This window comes from Melitaea cinxia, chromosome 7 (genome assembly GCF_905220565.1).
Source record: "Melitaea cinxia chromosome 7, ilMelCinx1.1, whole genome shotgun sequence".
Lineage (NCBI taxonomy): Eukaryota > Metazoa > Arthropoda > Insecta > Lepidoptera > Nymphalidae > Melitaea > Melitaea cinxia.
In genome coordinates, this window is record NC_059400.1 from 3,572,559 (window position 1) to 3,592,149 (window position 19,591).

Here is a 19,591-nt window from a genome sequence, read left to right on the forward strand (position 1 = left end):
CGCCTTTTACGACAAGAAAGGGGGTGGTGCTATTCTATTCGGCCGACACCATACGGCATCTATTTTATATTTTAATATGATTTTAATTTAAATTCAATAGGAGGCAGGAAATATCTCACTTAAAATTTGCCATGCTCTCAAGTAGTAAGTGTTTCTGTGGTAGGTAATGCACCCACTGCTTCTGGGGAGGGTCGGAGATAGTGTCAGCAAATACCGTCGAAATTTACTAGCTATTTGAATAGATTAGTTTATTGCAAACTAACCTCCAGTAGCGGTAGAAAAGCGGCCGTTTTTTCCGCCGAGCGTTTTTAAAGCGTAACGTACGTCTAAAAGGATTATCTCTTGTCCTACGCACGCACAACGAAGCAATCTCTCATTTACCGGTACCACTGTGCCAGTTAGTTTTATAAGCCGGTGCCGGTCGCACGTTTAGTCACAACGAGTTTAAGTGTGAAGGAGTTCATTACCTTTTACTTTACACATATTTAGTGAATACAAAAAACTCTGAAAATGTTCGTGTTGGCTTTCGTTTTCATTGTAAGTTTTACTTTTACTTTAGATTAGAACTAATCTTTTTCCATTTTTCACAAAAATGTTTTACTTTGGTCTGTTACTGAATTCTTTATATTCAGAAGTTTTATCTATATATTAAATATATGATTCTAAACTACCTAGATGTACCAAATAGATAAATATTTTGTACTCTTTTAATTCAACTAGTGGTCGTCTAGCTGTCGAAATTTGAATATAATTAATTTAAATTGTAAGTTTGAAAATTATTAAGGTTCTGTTGTCAAAGGCATCTAAAGAATAAAAAAGAGTATATATACGTGTGTGTGTCAAATACATGGTACTTTGTGTAATGTTTTTTTTTTATTGATTTAATGTATTTTTATGTATAGTAAAAAAACATGGCATTCTACACTCCTTCTTTATATAAACTATAAGTGTGCAAAATTTCATAATCCTCCGTCCGCACAATTTTCGTAAAAACGGGTACAAAGTTTTGGTTCACGTATTCATATATGGATTATAAAATATTGGCCGGTTCAAACTTGAAGTTAATAAATGGGTCTTTTATCCTGGTAAACTTTATTATAATTTAATACCTGTTCACCTTTTATTTATTATAACACTACTAAATAAACGATGTGTATAACGAGTATTTTCATACATGTTGACACATAACTCGTAAATATAACTACATCATATATTTTGATGTACTTCCTGGTCTAGTGAATTTAAAAGACTTAAGGAAGTATCGGATTTAGTATCGGGACAAATATATTGAATTTTAAATTACACTTCAAATTTCAAATTTGACATAGCAATAATATTTACCACATAATTTGGTTATTAAATAGTTATTCATTACATAAATTACTTGTACATTTTACATATGTAGATTATTTGAGCGCTTAAAAGAGAAATCTTGAAATTGAATAATGGCGGTATCGCATGTAGTTTTCACTTTTCTTTAATAATACTAATTCGCATAATCTTAATTGAAATTTGTCTAATTATGTGTGCAATAAATTGATTTACCATTTTTTTTTGTATAATGAAGATTTTGATATTGTTTCTCTGTCTGTTTGTACTTACTGCAATCCGCGGCTTCACCCGCATAACTTCCTATCCCTTAGGAACGATGGGATAAAAAAGTATCCTGTATTTAATTCCTGATATCCAACTATCTACGTACCGATTTTCACTCAAATCGACTCGGTATTATTTTCGTGATAGAGTAACAAATATCCAAATTCACGAAATTTCATATTTATAATATATTATATATTCGTAGAATCTTTTAGGTATCAGCTACTTTATAAATAACACAATACTTTTTTGTTAGTTTTAATTTTATTAGTATAGGGAATACCAATGCAGGGAAACTCAATATATGGAAAGCTAGAAAGTACTCTAGCAGTCAAGTTAAAAGTTACAATAGAAAGTGAATTTGTATGATCCCTCCTCTATTAACTTGTAATTGAGTATTTTAGTATTCTACCAAGCATAACAACTTGTGAAAGACTATAAGAGGATATTAAGTTCAAATAGAAAACAGGCGTATCTCTCATTTAAACGCGTACTAGAGGATAAGTATTTTTATCAAACATTTTAAATCTTTTATTTATATTGTATTATAAGTAAGTTATATTTAACTAACAATAAAACTTTTATTTTTCGCTTTAATTGCTTAACAAGAAAATTGTATTTACCGATCGAAAGTATGTAATTAGTAAATTTGTACAGGCTGATTTAGTTTAAATAGTTAATTGAAAGCAAACAGAATTGAAAGTAGATTCCAAGGAATATAAACGATTTTTTCAACCTAACTTTCTATGTAACTACTTTAGGGTTGCCAATGTTAACATATTTACTACTTAATCTGATAATCGCTATATAAAATTGGTACACATAGTAAACATATACAGAAAATTAAATACATATTCAGATGTAAACATTTTATATAACTCTTTATGTGTGTATAGCCTTGACCGTTTTCTAATTCGGTTTTCAGACGATACGTTGTCAAATTTTGAAATGGGTATAATTGTACAGGTAAAAATTATTAATAAATTCCTTAATTGATATAGCTATATTGAAAAATGTATATGAGTACTATGACGCTCGAATATAGCGTGAATCAATTATTATTTTGTTAAAATACTTAAAATAAATCATTCAACTATTTGGTTTTTGGCTCAATGGTTACTGTAAATTATTCTAGATTTTATTACATATCCGGTACAATGAAATTATAAAGAAATATTAAATTTTAAATTTGTGAAACTAGAGCTAAAACTTTATCGTTTATCTCGTTTTAATACAGTGTTTATTACTATAAATAATAACATAATTGAAAAAAAAATTATCGTATACTTTTGAATCAAACTAGAAATGAAATCACAGTTATGTATATTAAATTATGTATATTAACAAATGATTTATTTGAAGTATTTATGGGCATAATTGATCACGATCGTTACTCATCTGATATTACATAGGTTTTTAATTATATTTCCTTCAAAAGACCTTCGCGTTTGATAAACATTAATTTATATGTATCTTGATGTAATATTATAAACATAATTTATGAATACTACAAAGATAGACTCTTTAGAAAATTAAGATTCACTGTCAGATCAACCGAGGCAGAAAGATTAATTAGATTGTCACAGTTAATCAACTGTGACGGACAAATACACACATGTACAGCAAAATATACACAATCTATAAAATATAAATGATATACTTGTACGTGTAACATTGAAGTCAGAAACGTAATAAAAAATTAACAGTAACAATTTTTAACGTAAGCCAAAAAAGTAAAGAAACATTATATATGTTATATCGTATTTAATGATATTTTCTCGTGATTAGTAACATAGATAATTATGAATTGCATCATGCAATTGCATGCATGCATCATTGCATGCACTTTGGATAAATAAATCCACATACGTGCCATTTCTCAATACAATACCATCAAAACGTAAACTAAACAATAATACTAAACAATACAATTAATTTGTTCATTTTTTAAAAACTATTGACCTCTAAGTTTTGTAATTTAAATAATTTATAACTTAAATTATTCAATTAACACGACAAGGACAATGACTATATTTAACGTAGTTTTGAAATGTTATTCCATACTAAAATTTAATTGTTTTGTTCACAGATCAGTGCTAACAGCCTGCACGTTACCTATGCGGCCGTAACACACCGTAAGTAGCATTAAAAAGAAATAGATATTTTTTTTAATACCACAGAGTATTAATTCAATATTTATATTAACAAATTGAAACATAAAAATTGTAAAGCTTTCCTTTTATTCATTGCAGCCTCGCAGCAAGCTCGTGTTGTATACCCAGAACCCAGAGTCGATAATGAAGTCCCTGAGCGTTGCAAGGGCCTTACATACTGCACTATCAAACCTAAAGACTATCCAGAAGAAAAATTTAAAACCATGTTTAAAGATTATGTAAGTACTGCTCAGCGATTCACAAATATCTATGTCCGTCGAGAAGGTCAATCTATTAAGTGCTCAAAATTGCAAGCTATTGATGTTATCTATAATATATATCTATAATCTATAATATATATAAAAGCGAAAGGTCACTCACTCATCACGAAATCTCCGAAACTATATCACCTACAAACTTAAAATTTGGCAGGTAGGCTCCTTATAGGACGTAGACATCCGCTAAGAACGGATTTTACGAAACTCGACCCCTAAGGGGGTAAAACGGGGGTTGCAAGTTTGTATGAAAGTCCTATATTTTTGAACTAAGAGACTTGAAATTTAAAATCGATGCTCTATAGATGATGAGAAGGTGTCCAAATAATGTATCTTTAGAAATCAACTACCTTTTGGGGTTAAAACGGGGGATGGTAGGTTGACTCATTCATCACGAAATCTCCGAAACTATGACACCTATAAACTTGAAATTTGGCAGGAAGGGTCTTTATAGGGCGTAGACATCCGTTAAGAACGGATTTTACGAAATTCGACCCCTATGGGGGTAAAACGGTGGTTGGAAGTTTGTGTGAAAGTCCCATGTTTTTTAAGTAAGAGACTTGAAATTTAAAATGTATGCCTTATAGATGATGAGAAGGTGTCCAAATAATGTTTCTTTAGAAATCAACTCCCTTTTAGAGTTAAAACGGGGGATGGTAGGTTGACTCACTCATCACGAAATCTCCGAAACTATAACAGATACAAACTTGACATTTGGCAGGTAGGTTCCTTATAGGTCGTAGACATCCGCTAAGAACGGATTTCACGAAACTCTACCCTAAGAGGATAAAACGGGGGTCGGAAGTTTGTATGAAAGTATTGTGTTTTTGAAGTAAGAGACTTGAAATTTAAAATATATCCTCTATAGATGGTGAGGAGGTGTCCAAATAATACATTGTAATCTATACATATTAAAAAGAAAGTTCACTAACTCACTCATCACGTGAACTCAAAAACCGCTAGATGGTCTATCCATCTAGGTTGGACAAAGATAAAATTTGGCGGGGAGGTAGATTATAGTTAGCAGACGTTGGTTAAAAACGGATTTTACGATATTTCACCGCTAAGGGGGTTTAATTGGGGTTGATAGTTTGTATGAAACATATACAGCAGCTATAAGTTCGCCTGATAGGTTATTTATACTGCAGCCTGAAAATAAAACTAAAAAGGTGGTGTATAGAGGTTTTATAAAAATAACTAAATATTAAATTATACTAAAAATTGTGGCTTTTAAAAAGTTACTCAGTTTGATAAGCATTTCAAGTGACTGAAATAAAAAAATAATTTGCGTTAAACATCTTAATAGTAATGCATATCTTCATAACCACGCGGACGTAGTCGCGGGCAACAATTAGTGTATTATAAAACAAAGTCCCCAAAAGTGTATGTAATCGATTCGCGCAAAATCTACAGAACGCATTTTCATGCGGTTTCACCATTGGAGAGAAGGCTCCACCACTAGCAAGAGGAAGGTTTACGGAACGGCTAAGCCGATTCTGATGAGTTTCACTGGAAGTTTGCCGGGAAAACTTTGTGACACACTAATTTCAACGCGGGCGAAGCCGCGGGCACAGCTAGTTGCTATTATATAATATATAAACATATTTTAAAATATATATACCAAGCATCATTATCTCATTGAACTCATTTAGTGGGATATAATATTAAAAATAAGCGATCAACATATATCTACGTTCTTATTGTAACCTTTTAGTGGTCGGCTAAATATTAGTATAAAAAAATAACAGCATACTGCTATGAGTATTCATAAACGTATATATGTTATTAATGGCATTTTAAATTTAATAATTTGTCAAATTAGAGGTAAAAGGCAAATGGAATTTGGAATTGTCTCAACATAAATTTAAAAGTTTTTATTAAAAAAAAAATGGATAAAGCTTATTACTCGGTGCAGGATTACATAGTTGATAAAGATGTATGGACTTAGTGACGCTGTATTTCATACAACATGTTTCTCATTTTGTACTAAAACACAGTTTATATATAATTTTCAAAAGAGTAACTGCGTAGTTTCTTGCCGATTCTTCTCTGCAGAATCTACAATCCGAATCGGTGGTAGCTTCAGTTTTAAAAAAATAATAATTTATTTTTAAAGTTTTAATTTGTAAAATGACGATTCGAAAGTACTCTTGGATCCTATTTGAACAAAGCTATTTTTTATTTTGATTTTGATTTTATGTTACTATGAATTGGTATTATAGTTGCTGTAAGGGGTGATTTTGGTCAAAGATGATAATTTTGGTATATTTTTGCAGAAACGTGTTCCTCAACCAACGATGATAGTTGATCTCGATAACCGACAAGGTAGTCCTGATGAATCTGATAACTGTGACAGTGAGGTTACAGTAAGTATTTTTTTTTTAGATTTTCAAAATAACTTATATTCAGATCCATCACGTTAGTACGTTAAAACAATCCGAATTTATTTTTTTATCTTTTTATACAACTGGGTCGGCAAACAAGTCTAAGACTTACCTGATGGTAAGCGTTTACCGTAGCTTATAGACACCTGCAACACCACAAGCATTGTAAATGCCTTGCAGACCCCCCTCCCCCCAGGAGCTTATTTTAGGAAACTGAAATTTTATACTAATTAATTTTTGGGATTTCATTACTATTAAAGTTTATGCTTAATTTGGTTTGATGTTACGATATTATTTCTTACGGCCGGTTTGTTTGTGACAATTTAAATTATGATAATATTTTAAATAGATGTAAATGAAGCTGGTATGATTTGAGTTCATTCTATAAATTACGATAATGTTTAGTTTTTGACAAGAAACTCATTACAGTGTAAGGAGATGAAAAATTCAACAATTTATTTAGTTAATGAACTTTCAGGTAATAGCTTATTTAGAAAATGGTAAAAAAACTTGAATTGTTATTGTCAAGTGGAACATTTTCAACCTTTTGATTAGTCATCGATTATTGGGATTTCTGTTTTATTTTACCTTTTGGTGTAACGGCTGTCTACTATTATAAATGTTTAATATTTCACGCGTTATATATAATTATACATATATCTGTCGTAAGAAACAATGCAGATAAACGCGATACGGAAATTATTGTTTTCAAGGTCACGAGCAGGTTTTTCTTTACAACGAAATTGTTATATATTTTGCGTATGTCTGTGGTTACGTGAACAATATTAGTTTTAAATACCACATAACTAGATATTTTCAAAAGTTTCACTTGTATCATCTTGACAGTATATAAAAGACATAATTAAGTTATTAGCTTTAATTTGCCTTGTAGCCTCGCTCAAACAGAATTCAAATATAGAAAAATTTATTTCTACATTACTCCTCAAAACATATAGGCTTAAAAATATTAAAACAGATCGTCTTTTGTTCGTTGGATTAAATATCAATTTCGATAATTCTACACTGATAAATAAGTAGTTTTATACAAATTTTATTGTTGTTTAAATTAAAAATAAAAAAGTTCTACACAAATTTTATTATCGTTTGGATGTTAGATATTATGTCAGAAAAAAATACCAAAATGTATTTTTTTTTCAGATATTTTGTATTCGTGGTAATTATATTCTTTAGAACAGAATAATTCATGTAATAATAACAAATTTTTTTGCCTTTAGTACGAGCCTCTATATAAAGTCAGAGAGAATATCAATGCACCGTGGAGGACTGTCGTTCAAGTTCCTGAGAAAGATTACATTCAACGCGTACGTCTCGAGAGATGCACGTAAGTAACCATTTTGTTTTTACTTTTTTTTTAGATAAAAATTGTAATAGAAACCGATGATAAGGCTTTAGTTGATAGTTATCAAAATACAAGGTGAAAATAATTTTGATAAAAGGAAATGGCTGGAAAAGGAGTTTTTGTTATTCTTAAGAAAATAAAAGCATTTCAATAACAAAACGGTGACCACGTTTCAAACGAGGTAGTATATGTATTCAATTTTTTTTTCTTTTTATAGGAAAATAGATGCGCCGTGTTTTAACATCTTTACACCTAACGATGACTTCGTAACGTACTGCAAACAGAAAACTAACGTGTGGGAGGTGTTGGTGGCTAAGGGAGATAACGAAATTGAGACGATTAAGGCTGAGTTGCCAGTGTGCTGCTCTTGCCATTACAAGCCTAAAGTTGACTTTATGACTAGATTTGGTATATCTAAGAAGTAAATAATAATATTTTAGACGGACTTCAGAGAGGCTTATTTAACCAAATTTATTATTTGGATTTTGAGTTTTTTGGGCATTTTAGTATTTGCTTTTATGTTATTCGAACTTTAAAAGCAAAATTCTTACTGTTTATACTTTTCACGAAAAATACATTTGTTTTTTAGTATATTTAAATATTTAAGTAAAATATTTTAGTGATACAACTTACCTTCAATGAGTTTTAGTTCTTTTTTATTTATAACTATTAGGGCAGTTCTGTAATATAAGTTCTAATTTATTTTATAAATAATAGTATTTATATAGTATTAAATAAGTTTTTTTTTATAAGTCTAAAATAAATAAAAGAAAGCAAGTGATATTTTATTGTACTAATTATATCGACTTAACTATTTATTTAGAATTAAACTCTTTCGCAGTTTTTGTGATTACTCATACTAATTAAAACTAATAGTACTAAGATGAGTCAATAGTTTACATAGCTTTATAAATATAACAATGTTTTTACTACGTGTAAATTATGATTAATTTAAAATATTATGTGTGGTAAAGCCGAACTGTAGGCACTTGAGTAAAGGTCGAGTGTAGGCTTATGTAGTATTACACTTTTTTAAAATTTAATTATTCTAACTGCGTTTCTTGTTGATTTTGTATTTACATTTCATAATACATATAGTTTATTAAAAACTCGTTTCCTTTTCGTTTTGTGACATTTAATTAGACTTGCTGGTATTGCACTTGTGGCTCTTCTAATGTAGCAAGTATTATTCTTGGTTATCACATATCAACAGGCAACCCGTCTATTAGTTTGTTGAAAACATTTGTCATATAAAGCTTTTGGTATTTTTATGAATTGTTAAGATTATGTGCTAAGTTAGTTGTAAAATTATTTATGTATTAAGTAGGTTTAAGATTTATAAGTCATTATAAGTTATAAATTTAAATTGTAACAGAAAAAGTATTATAAATTTAATTTGTATGTTAAATCGAATGAAAAAAACATTTTTTTTAAATTTAATATACAATTTTATTTTTATTGAATAGTTGTACTTTGTATAACTTTTTTGTTTTGTATTTTGCATGCTATTCGCTAGTCAAATAAAATAAATTGAATAAATTATCTTTACAATAATAATTTTGTTGTTAATTTTTATCTTTATTTATATTTTATTCCATTTTAAGTAACTTGCCAGTTTTACATAAAGACAAAAGGTTCGTTTCCCCGATCAATTTATGCGTACTTTTTTATTTAACCAAGTTAAATAAATATTTCGTTTAAAAGAAAATAATTTTGGATAGTTAAATTGTTAAATAAGTAACACTAGTTAAGATGAGTAGATTGAATTGTACTAACATTTGGACAAAATACAAAGATTTCACAGCCAATAAAATTCAGGATTTTAAAAGTATCAAGAATGTAACTCAACTAGAAATCCTTTACTTACCCTTAATTTTAACCTTTACCCTTTTTGGATTTTTTTGATTTTGAATACTTTTTTTTATATAATGATAGGCTTGCGTTTGACCACTATTTCACCTGATGATAAGTGAAAATGCGGTCTAAGATGGAGCACGCTTACCTAGAAGCAACCTATTCACTCGCGACTTAAAGATCCCCAGGTTATAATTTTCCGGAAAAACCGACGCTGGTAGAGAGTTCCATTCTTTGGCCGTACGGATCTTGATCCTTACGGCCAAAGAATGGATGGAAAAGATGAATTTACTAGCGAATCGCTTAGTGCGTATAGGGAGAATGTCAACCATATAAGGGTGGCGTAATGCAGAGCGTCTGGTTGTACGATGATGGAAGGGAGAGGGGGGAATCGGGTTATGGAGTTCCTGCGCACACTCTTCGAAGTGTATCCGAAAAAAAAAACCGACAGGCCGGCCACCCTACGCCGATGATGCAAGCTTTGCAGCTTTGCGGCGACCAGTGCATCATCACCGATGAGCTTCCTGGCTCGTCTCTCAATTTGCTCAAGAAGTTCCAGCTGGTACTTGGCTGATCCATCCCAAAGATGAGAGCAGTACTCCATGCGTGATCGAACTGGCGCTTGATACAAATTTAGAAGCTGTTCCGGAATGAAGTACTGTCTCACCTTCCTGATGTTTAAATTACATTAGCAATACGCCATTTTTATATCATAGATGGTCTTCATATCAATATCTATTCCAATTTCATCTCAATCTGTAACAAATAGTCTAACGTAGTATGACTGAGCCACGAGATATTCTAGATCAAAAACCCAGTGCCAGCGCAACAGCCAAACACCTGTGCTGTGACCGTTACGCCAACGTGGCATCAGAATTTCGATAGAAGTATTGCCAAAGGTCTAACGTGCTTAAAACCAAAAATTACATTAAGGAGCTTTCAAACTTAAACAATAATACAACGTTGTACCAGTAATACAACGTAGGTACGTACGAATAAATAGTCAAGTAAACACGCATTATTAGAGATAAGTAACTGAAAAATTACTCAGAAAATCTCGATCAAATTTAATTGGGACCACATGACAAGTATCAAATTTCGATTGAAATAAGAACTATCGAAATTTATTCATGGAATAAAAAGTAATATGGTATAATATAAAGTAGGTCGACGTAAAAACATTCAAGTAAATACGGATCATTAGCGATAACTCAAAAAGTATTCACACGACACGCACAATTTTTTGATTAAAAGAAAGAAATAATTGTAATGAGTCCACCAAGTCAAAAGTTCTGCAACACACATAAAAAATACAATCAAAATGAGAACCTCCTACTTTTTTGAAGTTGGTCAAAAATCACCTTTGCATAGTCATTTGACAAATATAATTTTTTTAGTCTAATAAACTAATTATGGATAATGCGAAGCTTCAGCAACTTAATATTATCAATTCGAAGATTCGGAATATTTAGGAGAGAGAAAAATCAGCAAGAATATTCTGAATATTTTAAAAACCTTCAATTGTTATTATTACTTAATTATTCTATAACATGTTTAAATAGACATATTAATTTGATACGTATGACATCATTTTCAGCCACACGACCGTCAGCAGCGATGACAAGTTACCTGCTTTGTACGTAATCATAACCCCATTATTGACGTTATAGTTCGCTTAACGCTAATTAACATCAATGCAGTGAAGTGCCAAAAAAAATCAAATATAGAGATCAATACGTATATCATTCCGGTTACAGGATAATTTGAAACTTAGGATTAGTATTAAAACATCATTAACTGTTCGAAAATATCTCATGCCGTACATTACGACAGAAGGAACTCATAAAAAAAGTTGATACTTATTAACTCTATACTGTACTCATGTCAGTTATTTTCAATTCTAATGATAGATCTAGAGATAAAACGATACCTTGTGTCCTGACAGAGTAGAGCAAAAAGAAGGTACGCTGTGTGTCAGACGTTTGCCCACTGTTCTAAATATAGACAATAATTGGCAATAAATTTACAGAGCATATTCCATATACCTGCATCACTTAGTCAAGTAGAAAGAGATGTATTCTAAAATTAAACAATACGAAGTCGACATTATGAAATTTATTTCTATTATTTGAGCTATTTTTTTGGTCTAGTGTTCGTTGATCTTATTGTAACATTGAGTTTCAGTTTTAATAAAAATGTAATTAAATTTTACCAGTTGTTGGCATTATATTACGACTACGAGTTGTGTTTTTTATACGTTAATCTCTTATAATGTTTTTGCAACTTGCTTATCACTACATAGTATAAAACAAAGTCGCTTTTTCTGTCCCTGCACATGTATGTACGCTTAAATCTTTAAAACTACGCAACAGATTTTGTTGCGGTTCTTTTTAATAGATAGATTGATTCAAGAGGAAGGTTTATATGTATAGTAACATCCATTAAATAGTGGAGAAATACTTTTATTTTTGAGTTTTCTAATGTTATGTCGTAAATAATTATTTTTTTTTTCGCTTAAATTGCAAACGCAGGCTGAACCCTACGAGATTTATCAAAATAATGTACTAAGTATTGTACAAATTGAAAAGGTCTACAAAAAACTCCGCGATGGTATATACCTATCTCTTATGGATATCCCACAATAACATTTTTTTGTCATTTACTTTTTACGACAAATAATGGCTAATTTTCGAAGCGATTTTAACCAATACAGCATTAATCCTTATCCAATTAAATACCTTAAATGTATTTTTTATTTAATATAGATCTATATGGCCCTTTACAGCATATGATTTAAATGAATATTTTCGAAGATATTACAGATTTAAAAATCGCGGTACGTAGCGTTTGCGGCGGTTCCGGCCGGCTTTTACTCTAAGTTAACGCGTGCGGGCAACGGGCAGTAATGAATAAATCAAAACTACTGGATCGATTTTAATCATTTTTTCAGTGAATGACATAGGCTATAATTATATTTTATACCCGTGCGAAGCCGGAGCGGGTCGCTAGTTATACATATATTCAAACTGTATCACCTCACTGCTGGACATAGGCCACTTTCTCCACGTAGGAGAAGGATTGGAAATTGGATTTATTCGATCACGATGCTCCACTGCGGATTGGTGGAAATGTACCCTACTATGAGTAACCATCGCTATCAGGTATTTGTGATAACCGGGAAGGACGCTATTTTTGGCGCGAACTTGTGGAGGCCTATGTCCAGCAGTGGACTGCAATAGGCTGAAATGATGATGATGAAATGATGGGAAGGACGGCTTAACGGGTGCTCTGAGGCACGGTGGGGTAACCCACAAGGACAGACATGCAAAACGGACATGAATATGTGTACAAATACAAATATCTACCATGAGCGAGGTTCGAACCCCACATCACACCACAACCACATCGTCGGTGTTTTAAGTGACTACTCGAACCACTTCACCAGAGTGGTTGTACGTACAATACAATAGTACAAGATAGAGCTACCTATATATGACTACAAAAAATTTCAATACTACTAGTGGTTACTAAGTAGACACAACTAAAATGAGTAAACAATATTGTAACTGTGAACAGTATTCAAAAAATAAAATTTCTCAATTATTTACCTAACTTGATAGTCCCTGAGGAAAATTCAATTACTTTATACGTAACAAAATATGCAAAATTAAATTCAATTACAATAACAAAGAGTTATCTATGTAGGTATATGTTTCCCTAAGTGGGGTTTTCTGTGTCCAATTCATACGCCACGCGCTTTTACCTGTTTTGACTGCGAACTACAGAGACGCATACTGATTTATTTAAAAGTTTTTCGGTTATTTAACCTGTACATCCATCTGATGTACAATAGTTTCTAACAGGTAAAGGTTTATAGAATATTTTCTTTTTAACAATCGAACTTCACTTTGGCTTATAGATATTTCTGTTCGCAATCTATAAAAGCAAAATTTTATCTAGTTTTAACATCCAGATTCGTAACATGACCACGTATCACACGAAATTTCAGCGTGATGAGTGATCAAAATATAAACAGAGAGTGAAAAAAAATTAAATGTTTTATAATGTTAGATCTTTTTTGCATTTCAAGTAAGTAAATAATCCACCGATTATCAATTTCAATATAAGATCAACCATAATTTGATTTGCATCACTTTTCTAAGATATGTTATTACTGACATTTTCCAACAAAAAAAAGCTTAATGACGAAGACTATTGACACTGCAAGAATTTCTACGAAAACGTTTACATTAAATATATGTTAAAATATGCCTGTTACGAATATTTTACGTTTTATCACACATTTATTACCAGCGTTTAGAGGTAAAACTGAGCGTTTTTCCAGCGCAGTGTGCGTTTCAATAGATTATCCCACATCTTACGTACATACAAGCTATATCATTCAACAGAATCGTCTCCAGTTTGTTTTATAAGCCCGCGCCGGCCACACGCTTGGCCACAACGAGTTTAAGAGTGGACGAGTTTACAATATTTATTCGTACATACTTGATAAATACAACAACTCTTACGATGTTCATGCTGGCTTTCGTTTTCGTTGTAAGTTTTAAATATTAATATTTAAATTAAGTAAGTAATGTCATTTGAGTTTTTTAACAACCGCTCTGGTGTAGTGTGTTCTGATGTACGAGCGTAAACACCGGTGGTTTGCGGGTTCAATTCTCGCTCGAGATGGATACTTGTATTTGTATATAATTTTTTTTTCGGTTTATATGTTTGTCCGTGTGGGTCTTTCAAGCTGTTGGTCATGGTTTTTATCATATACATCGGATAGCTCCAACCCGCACTGGAGCAGTGTGGTGGTTAAAGCTACGACCCTTCTCCTAAAAGGACAAAGAGGAATACCCACCTGGGGAATGTTACAGGCTGAATCGTGATTATTTTAAAATGTTACAAAGTGTTTATTGTTACTAATACATTTCTTGTATTATGATTAACTTTATAAGAGTTGATGAAAATTAATAATTGCAAACTATTTTATTTGGTTGTTTAAATATATCAATACAACTATTTCTACGAAATGGATAAAGATTATATTCATGAAAGTCTTTCTTTTCTTGCATTGATACTTTCAGCTTCTGTTTAACACTAAATAAATAATAAATTTAAAAAAAAATTAACGACTCAACCAATAATAATTTAGTAACTGTCGACTCAATTATCTAATTGTAAAGATAGTCGTTAGCATTGAAGTTGTAAATAATTTATTACCTATTTTCATAATTTTAATTATTATAATCATAACAATAAACCTGTTTGGAACGAAATGCCATTGACATTTAGTTTTTTTTTTTAAATTTAACTTTTTATAACGGAAATTACTTGATATTACGAGTATATTACTCGTGATAATCTTGTGAAGTAAATAGTATAATAGCGAATTATATGGTTTCAAAATAATTATATATATGTATATCTCTTTCGCAGATCAGTGCCCATACCTTACATACCTCTTATGCTGCGGTCACGAAAAACGGTAAGTTACAATAACTTTAACTTAAATATTTTCCTTAATACAAAATATTAATTTAATATTAATATAATATATATAATACAAACTTTTTTACTGTGTTTATGAATCGGTCTACGTGATTATACGCTAATTATTATTTGAAAAAAAAATCTTAATTGCGTAACTGATTTAATCACACACAGAATGAAATATCATGCTTAAAATTAGGACCAATCTAAGTCTAGTGTAGTATGACAATCTTACAGAATATCACAGTCAAATAATACTGCTTTGAAGTGGTATTGTGTTCCTGTGGTGAGTGAGGTGGCTCCTTGGAAGGTTCGAGGGTAGGGTCGGCAACGCACTTGTGATGCTCCTGGTTTTGCAGAGGTCCATAATCCACGGTAGTTGCTTTCCATAATTGTATCGTACAGTTTTGTACCACTTTAGTAGTATAATAAAATAATATAGTTATATATAGTATGTAATATAGCTATATATAAATAGTATAGCTTTTAAAATGTTATCAATTAGTCTTTTATAATTCCAGCTGTTGAAAATGACGATGTTCCTGATCCGTGCAAGGACCTAACATACTGCACTATTAAACCTAAGGACTATCCAGATGAAAAATTCAAAAACATTTTTAAAAATTATGTAAGTAGATCCATAAATGTTACTACTCTTAGCGTAGTCTTACTATGATTAATAAATAGTTAACATCTCTTCGGAAAAATAGAAATAAAATCTACACTATTCATACACAGTTAAATCGCGAAGAATTCAATTCGCATTAAAAAGTTACGAATTCTTATCTATTTTCATTATGATAATTAACATTACTATATTTGGGCTACGTTTTTGTAATACAATGTTCATTTGTACATCGTTTACATTTTGAACTACAATTTAAATGAGTAATCATAGTTATAATGGTTGAAATTTTAAGATAGGCTTATCACACTTACAGCAAACCATTGGTATTTTACGCTTAACGCTTCAGCCTGTAATATCCCACAACTGGGTATAGAACTCTTTCTCAATGTAGGAGAAGGATCAGAGCTTAATTCACCACGCTGCTCCAATGCGGGTTGGCGGATCCCTAATATGAGTAACGTTCGCTATCAAGTGTACATGATAACAACCGGAACCGACGGCTTAACGTGCTCTCCGAGGCACGGTGGGGAGACCCACAAGGACTGCACAAACACCCAGACCACGGCAAATACCTGTATGGCCAATACAAATGTTTGTCATGTGCTGGGATCGAACCCGCAACCGCCAGCGCAACCTGCACAATCCATGGCTGTGACCCATTTTAAATTAAAAAAGATTAATAGTATTTTCTTTACCTTGTTTCATCACATCTTGATAGATAAAGGTACATTAAATTTAAAGGTAAATTTAAGTTAATAATTTACAGAAAGTTCTGCCTCAACCAGCAATGTTAGTTGAAATCAACAACCGGTTAGGTGAAGACGACTCTGACTGTGAAAGTGAAGTGACCGTAAGTATATTTGTATATTTCTAATCTATATATTAATACGTGAAGCAAAAACTTTGTACCCCTTTTTACGGAAATTGCGCGTACGGAGGAGAATTTCGCACACTTATACTTTATATAGACGAGTGCAGAATGCTATTTTTTTTTAATTATGCATAAACAATACACTAAATCAAGAAAAAAACATTACACACACATTACCATGTATTTACACATGCATATATAATTTTTGTTTAATGTTCACAAATATAATTTAAATTAATTATGGTCGAATTTCGGCCATGGGGCGACTATTAATAACACAATAGTAACTTGTATTTAGATTAATTTAAATGAACAGGCAGCAGAATTAAGTTACAGTAGACAGTTTAAAAGATGTGAGTGCGTGTTTGTATTAATATTTCAGGGAATTTTGTTTAAATATGTATAACAGCACTAAATACAAGTAATATTGATTAGGTATATTACTCATATTGTTTCACAATTTAAATAATAACTTACTATACTATACCATTAAACATGAAATACTAGATTGAAACAAAATATCGCCACTTCGTTATTTCATTATAATTATGTAGTTTAAAATATGTGCGAGTTGCGTGTGTGTAGATTTTCTTTAGATTGTGAGACTTAGGTACGTCGTCGTCCAACTCATGGAAATGAAATCGAAATTAATCATAAAATATAACTAAAAGCTGATATTTAGACACACACACACACACACACACACAATATATATATATATATATATATATATATATATATATATATATATAAAGAGAAGCTTTGGTTAAAAATTTACCGTATCTGTATAAGCGTGCTACAATTACTGTGACACACATTGAAAAATTATTTCAAGCGCTTTTACAGGTAACTTTGATCATTACAAATGATTGAAGGTAAAAATAAAGGTAGTTTGTTAGGTACGATTAATGAATTATCAATTATTTTTAAGCGAAATATTTCAACTTCTTAATCATGGGTTATTGTGGTTTTCGTTACGTTTTTCCTCTTGTCCGTAGACTAGTATTATGAAATGATATGTTATTTTTATAACTACGATGTAGTGTTATGTATAATTATATACCTCAGAGTGCCGCTGCCTTAAATTTATGTATGTGTTTCTTTAAAGAATATAATAAATGTATATAAATGCACACACATACACATATATAAATATTGATTAATTTTCGGAATGTAGAGCAGTGTGCGTTTTATTACAGCTCAACCTCAAACTCCTATAAAACTCGTATATATTTTAAACTAACTTTATATGTGAATGTATTAAAAATAGTTAAATTTTTGTTCCACAGTATGAGCCCCTTTACAGGGTCAGGCCGAAGAGAGACGAACCGTGGCGTTTAGTAATCCAAGTTCCTGAGAAGAACTACAGTCAACGCATACGTATCGAGAGATGCACGTAAGGGGGAAAATTAAACACTATTTTATTGTGTTATAATATTTCCGTGAAAGCCATAAGATATTACATTGACTTCTTTGAAATTTGTATTAAACCAAATTGATGTTTGATGCTACGCATTAATATAAGTCCAATTTAAAACCATGCATTTTTTTTTAATAAGGATTAAGAATAAAGTTAAAAACTTAGTACGCATAAGTATTCTAATTACGTTTTTAATTATCATCATCACTTTGGAAAAGATTTTAGCAATAAGATTCGTTAAAGAATTGATTTATAGCCACAAAAGACTTTTGAGGGGTTCTATGAACTTTTTTGATTTATTTTATAGGAACCCAGGAGCGTCTTGTTTCAAGGACCTCAAGCCTTATGAAGAATACAAGACCTATTGCAAACAGAAGACTAACGTGTGGGAATTGTTAGTCGCTAAGGGAGATAACGAAACTGAGACGATTAAGGCTGAGTTGCCAGTGTGCTGCTCTTGTCATTACAAGCCAGTTGACTTTATGAGTAGATTTGGTATATCTAAGAAATAAATGATTTATCGATTATAACCTTTAAGGACTGCGGAGAAGCTAGTTTTACCAAAATATTACTTATTTTTATAAGTAAATTATAAAAGGAAATTTATTTACCAAAATTGCTTGAGTATTATTTATTTTGTTGGAATTTTCCTTACTTTAGAATACTCACAAATGAATAAGTAAGAGTAGCGAAAGTGAACTTAGTTTTTAGTAATTTAATTTAATTGTTTTCTATCCGCTTACTAATATAGTCATGTACGTACACTGTGTTGATTCCTTGTTCTATTTTACTAAACTCTAGATCTAGAAATAATTATTTTTGAGTGACCAAATTTGTTGAATGAAAAATTTTATATTATAGTATATAATATATACATATAAAATAGTATGTACTCATACTTGAGAACAATCAATTAAAAAAAAACAATTGTTTGGATAGTGTTTATAAGCAATGTATTCTGTCAAGGTCATTGTGTCATCCCTGTATTACACAATAGAGATAAACTTAGTAAACTGATGTTTAAGTTTATCAACAAAGTCACAAATTATTAGCGACTAAAATATACTGATTCACGATTAGATAATCTTTTATTTTTTTATACCATAAAGTAAGCAAACAAGCGTATGGTCCACTTGAGGGCAAGTCAGTAATCACAGTCTATGGATGCCTGTAATACTAGAAGCCATAGCAAGCGCATTGCCGACACCACTACCCTCAACTCTCTCCAGGAGCTCTGGCTACCTTATTCATTATTAAGCTGTAATATTCTGTAAGGTTGAGGTAAGTAATCCATTCAGGCAACTTTCAAGATATTTCCTGCTGTGGCCTATCGCAACTATCGTAGTTGGAGTTAAATATGATCTTAGACGGACAAAAAATTACATTTTATTTAATGTAGAAAACAAACAATACCATAACACTTCAAATTAAAAATTGATAGCACATTCACACAAACGAATAAAGTTTTCAAAAATAAAAAAAAAATATTATAGCAATAGGTCAGGGAAAAGTCTTTTCCAATTTTCTGGTAAAAAGTTACAAAAAAACCTT

At 31.0% G+C, this 19,591-nt stretch overlaps 2 protein-coding genes across 2 annotated transcripts; both read left to right on the forward strand.

Annotated features, from left to right (window-relative positions):
- Window positions 1-376: 376 nt before the first annotated feature.
- On the forward strand, window positions 377-8,213 carry LOC123655101. Its single transcript, XM_045590939.1, has 6 exons — window positions 377-537; window positions 3,686-3,731; window positions 3,849-3,988; window positions 6,301-6,390; window positions 7,644-7,750; window positions 7,986-8,213. The coding sequence occupies exons 1-6, from the start codon at window positions 511-513 to the stop codon at window positions 8,191-8,193; spliced, it is 618 nt and encodes a 205-aa protein (XP_045446895.1). The 5' UTR covers window positions 377-510; the 3' UTR covers window positions 8,194-8,213.
- A 5,828-nt stretch (window positions 8,214-14,041) lies between these two features.
- Window positions 14,042-19,119, forward strand: LOC123654948. Its single transcript, XM_045590801.1, has 6 exons — window positions 14,042-14,179; window positions 15,068-15,116; window positions 15,643-15,749; window positions 16,516-16,599; window positions 17,910-18,016; window positions 18,348-19,119. The coding sequence occupies exons 1-6, from the start codon at window positions 14,153-14,155 to the stop codon at window positions 18,550-18,552; spliced, it is 579 nt and encodes a 192-aa protein (XP_045446757.1). The 5' UTR covers window positions 14,042-14,152; the 3' UTR covers window positions 18,553-19,119.
- The last annotated feature ends 472 nt before the right edge of the window (window positions 19,120-19,591 follow it).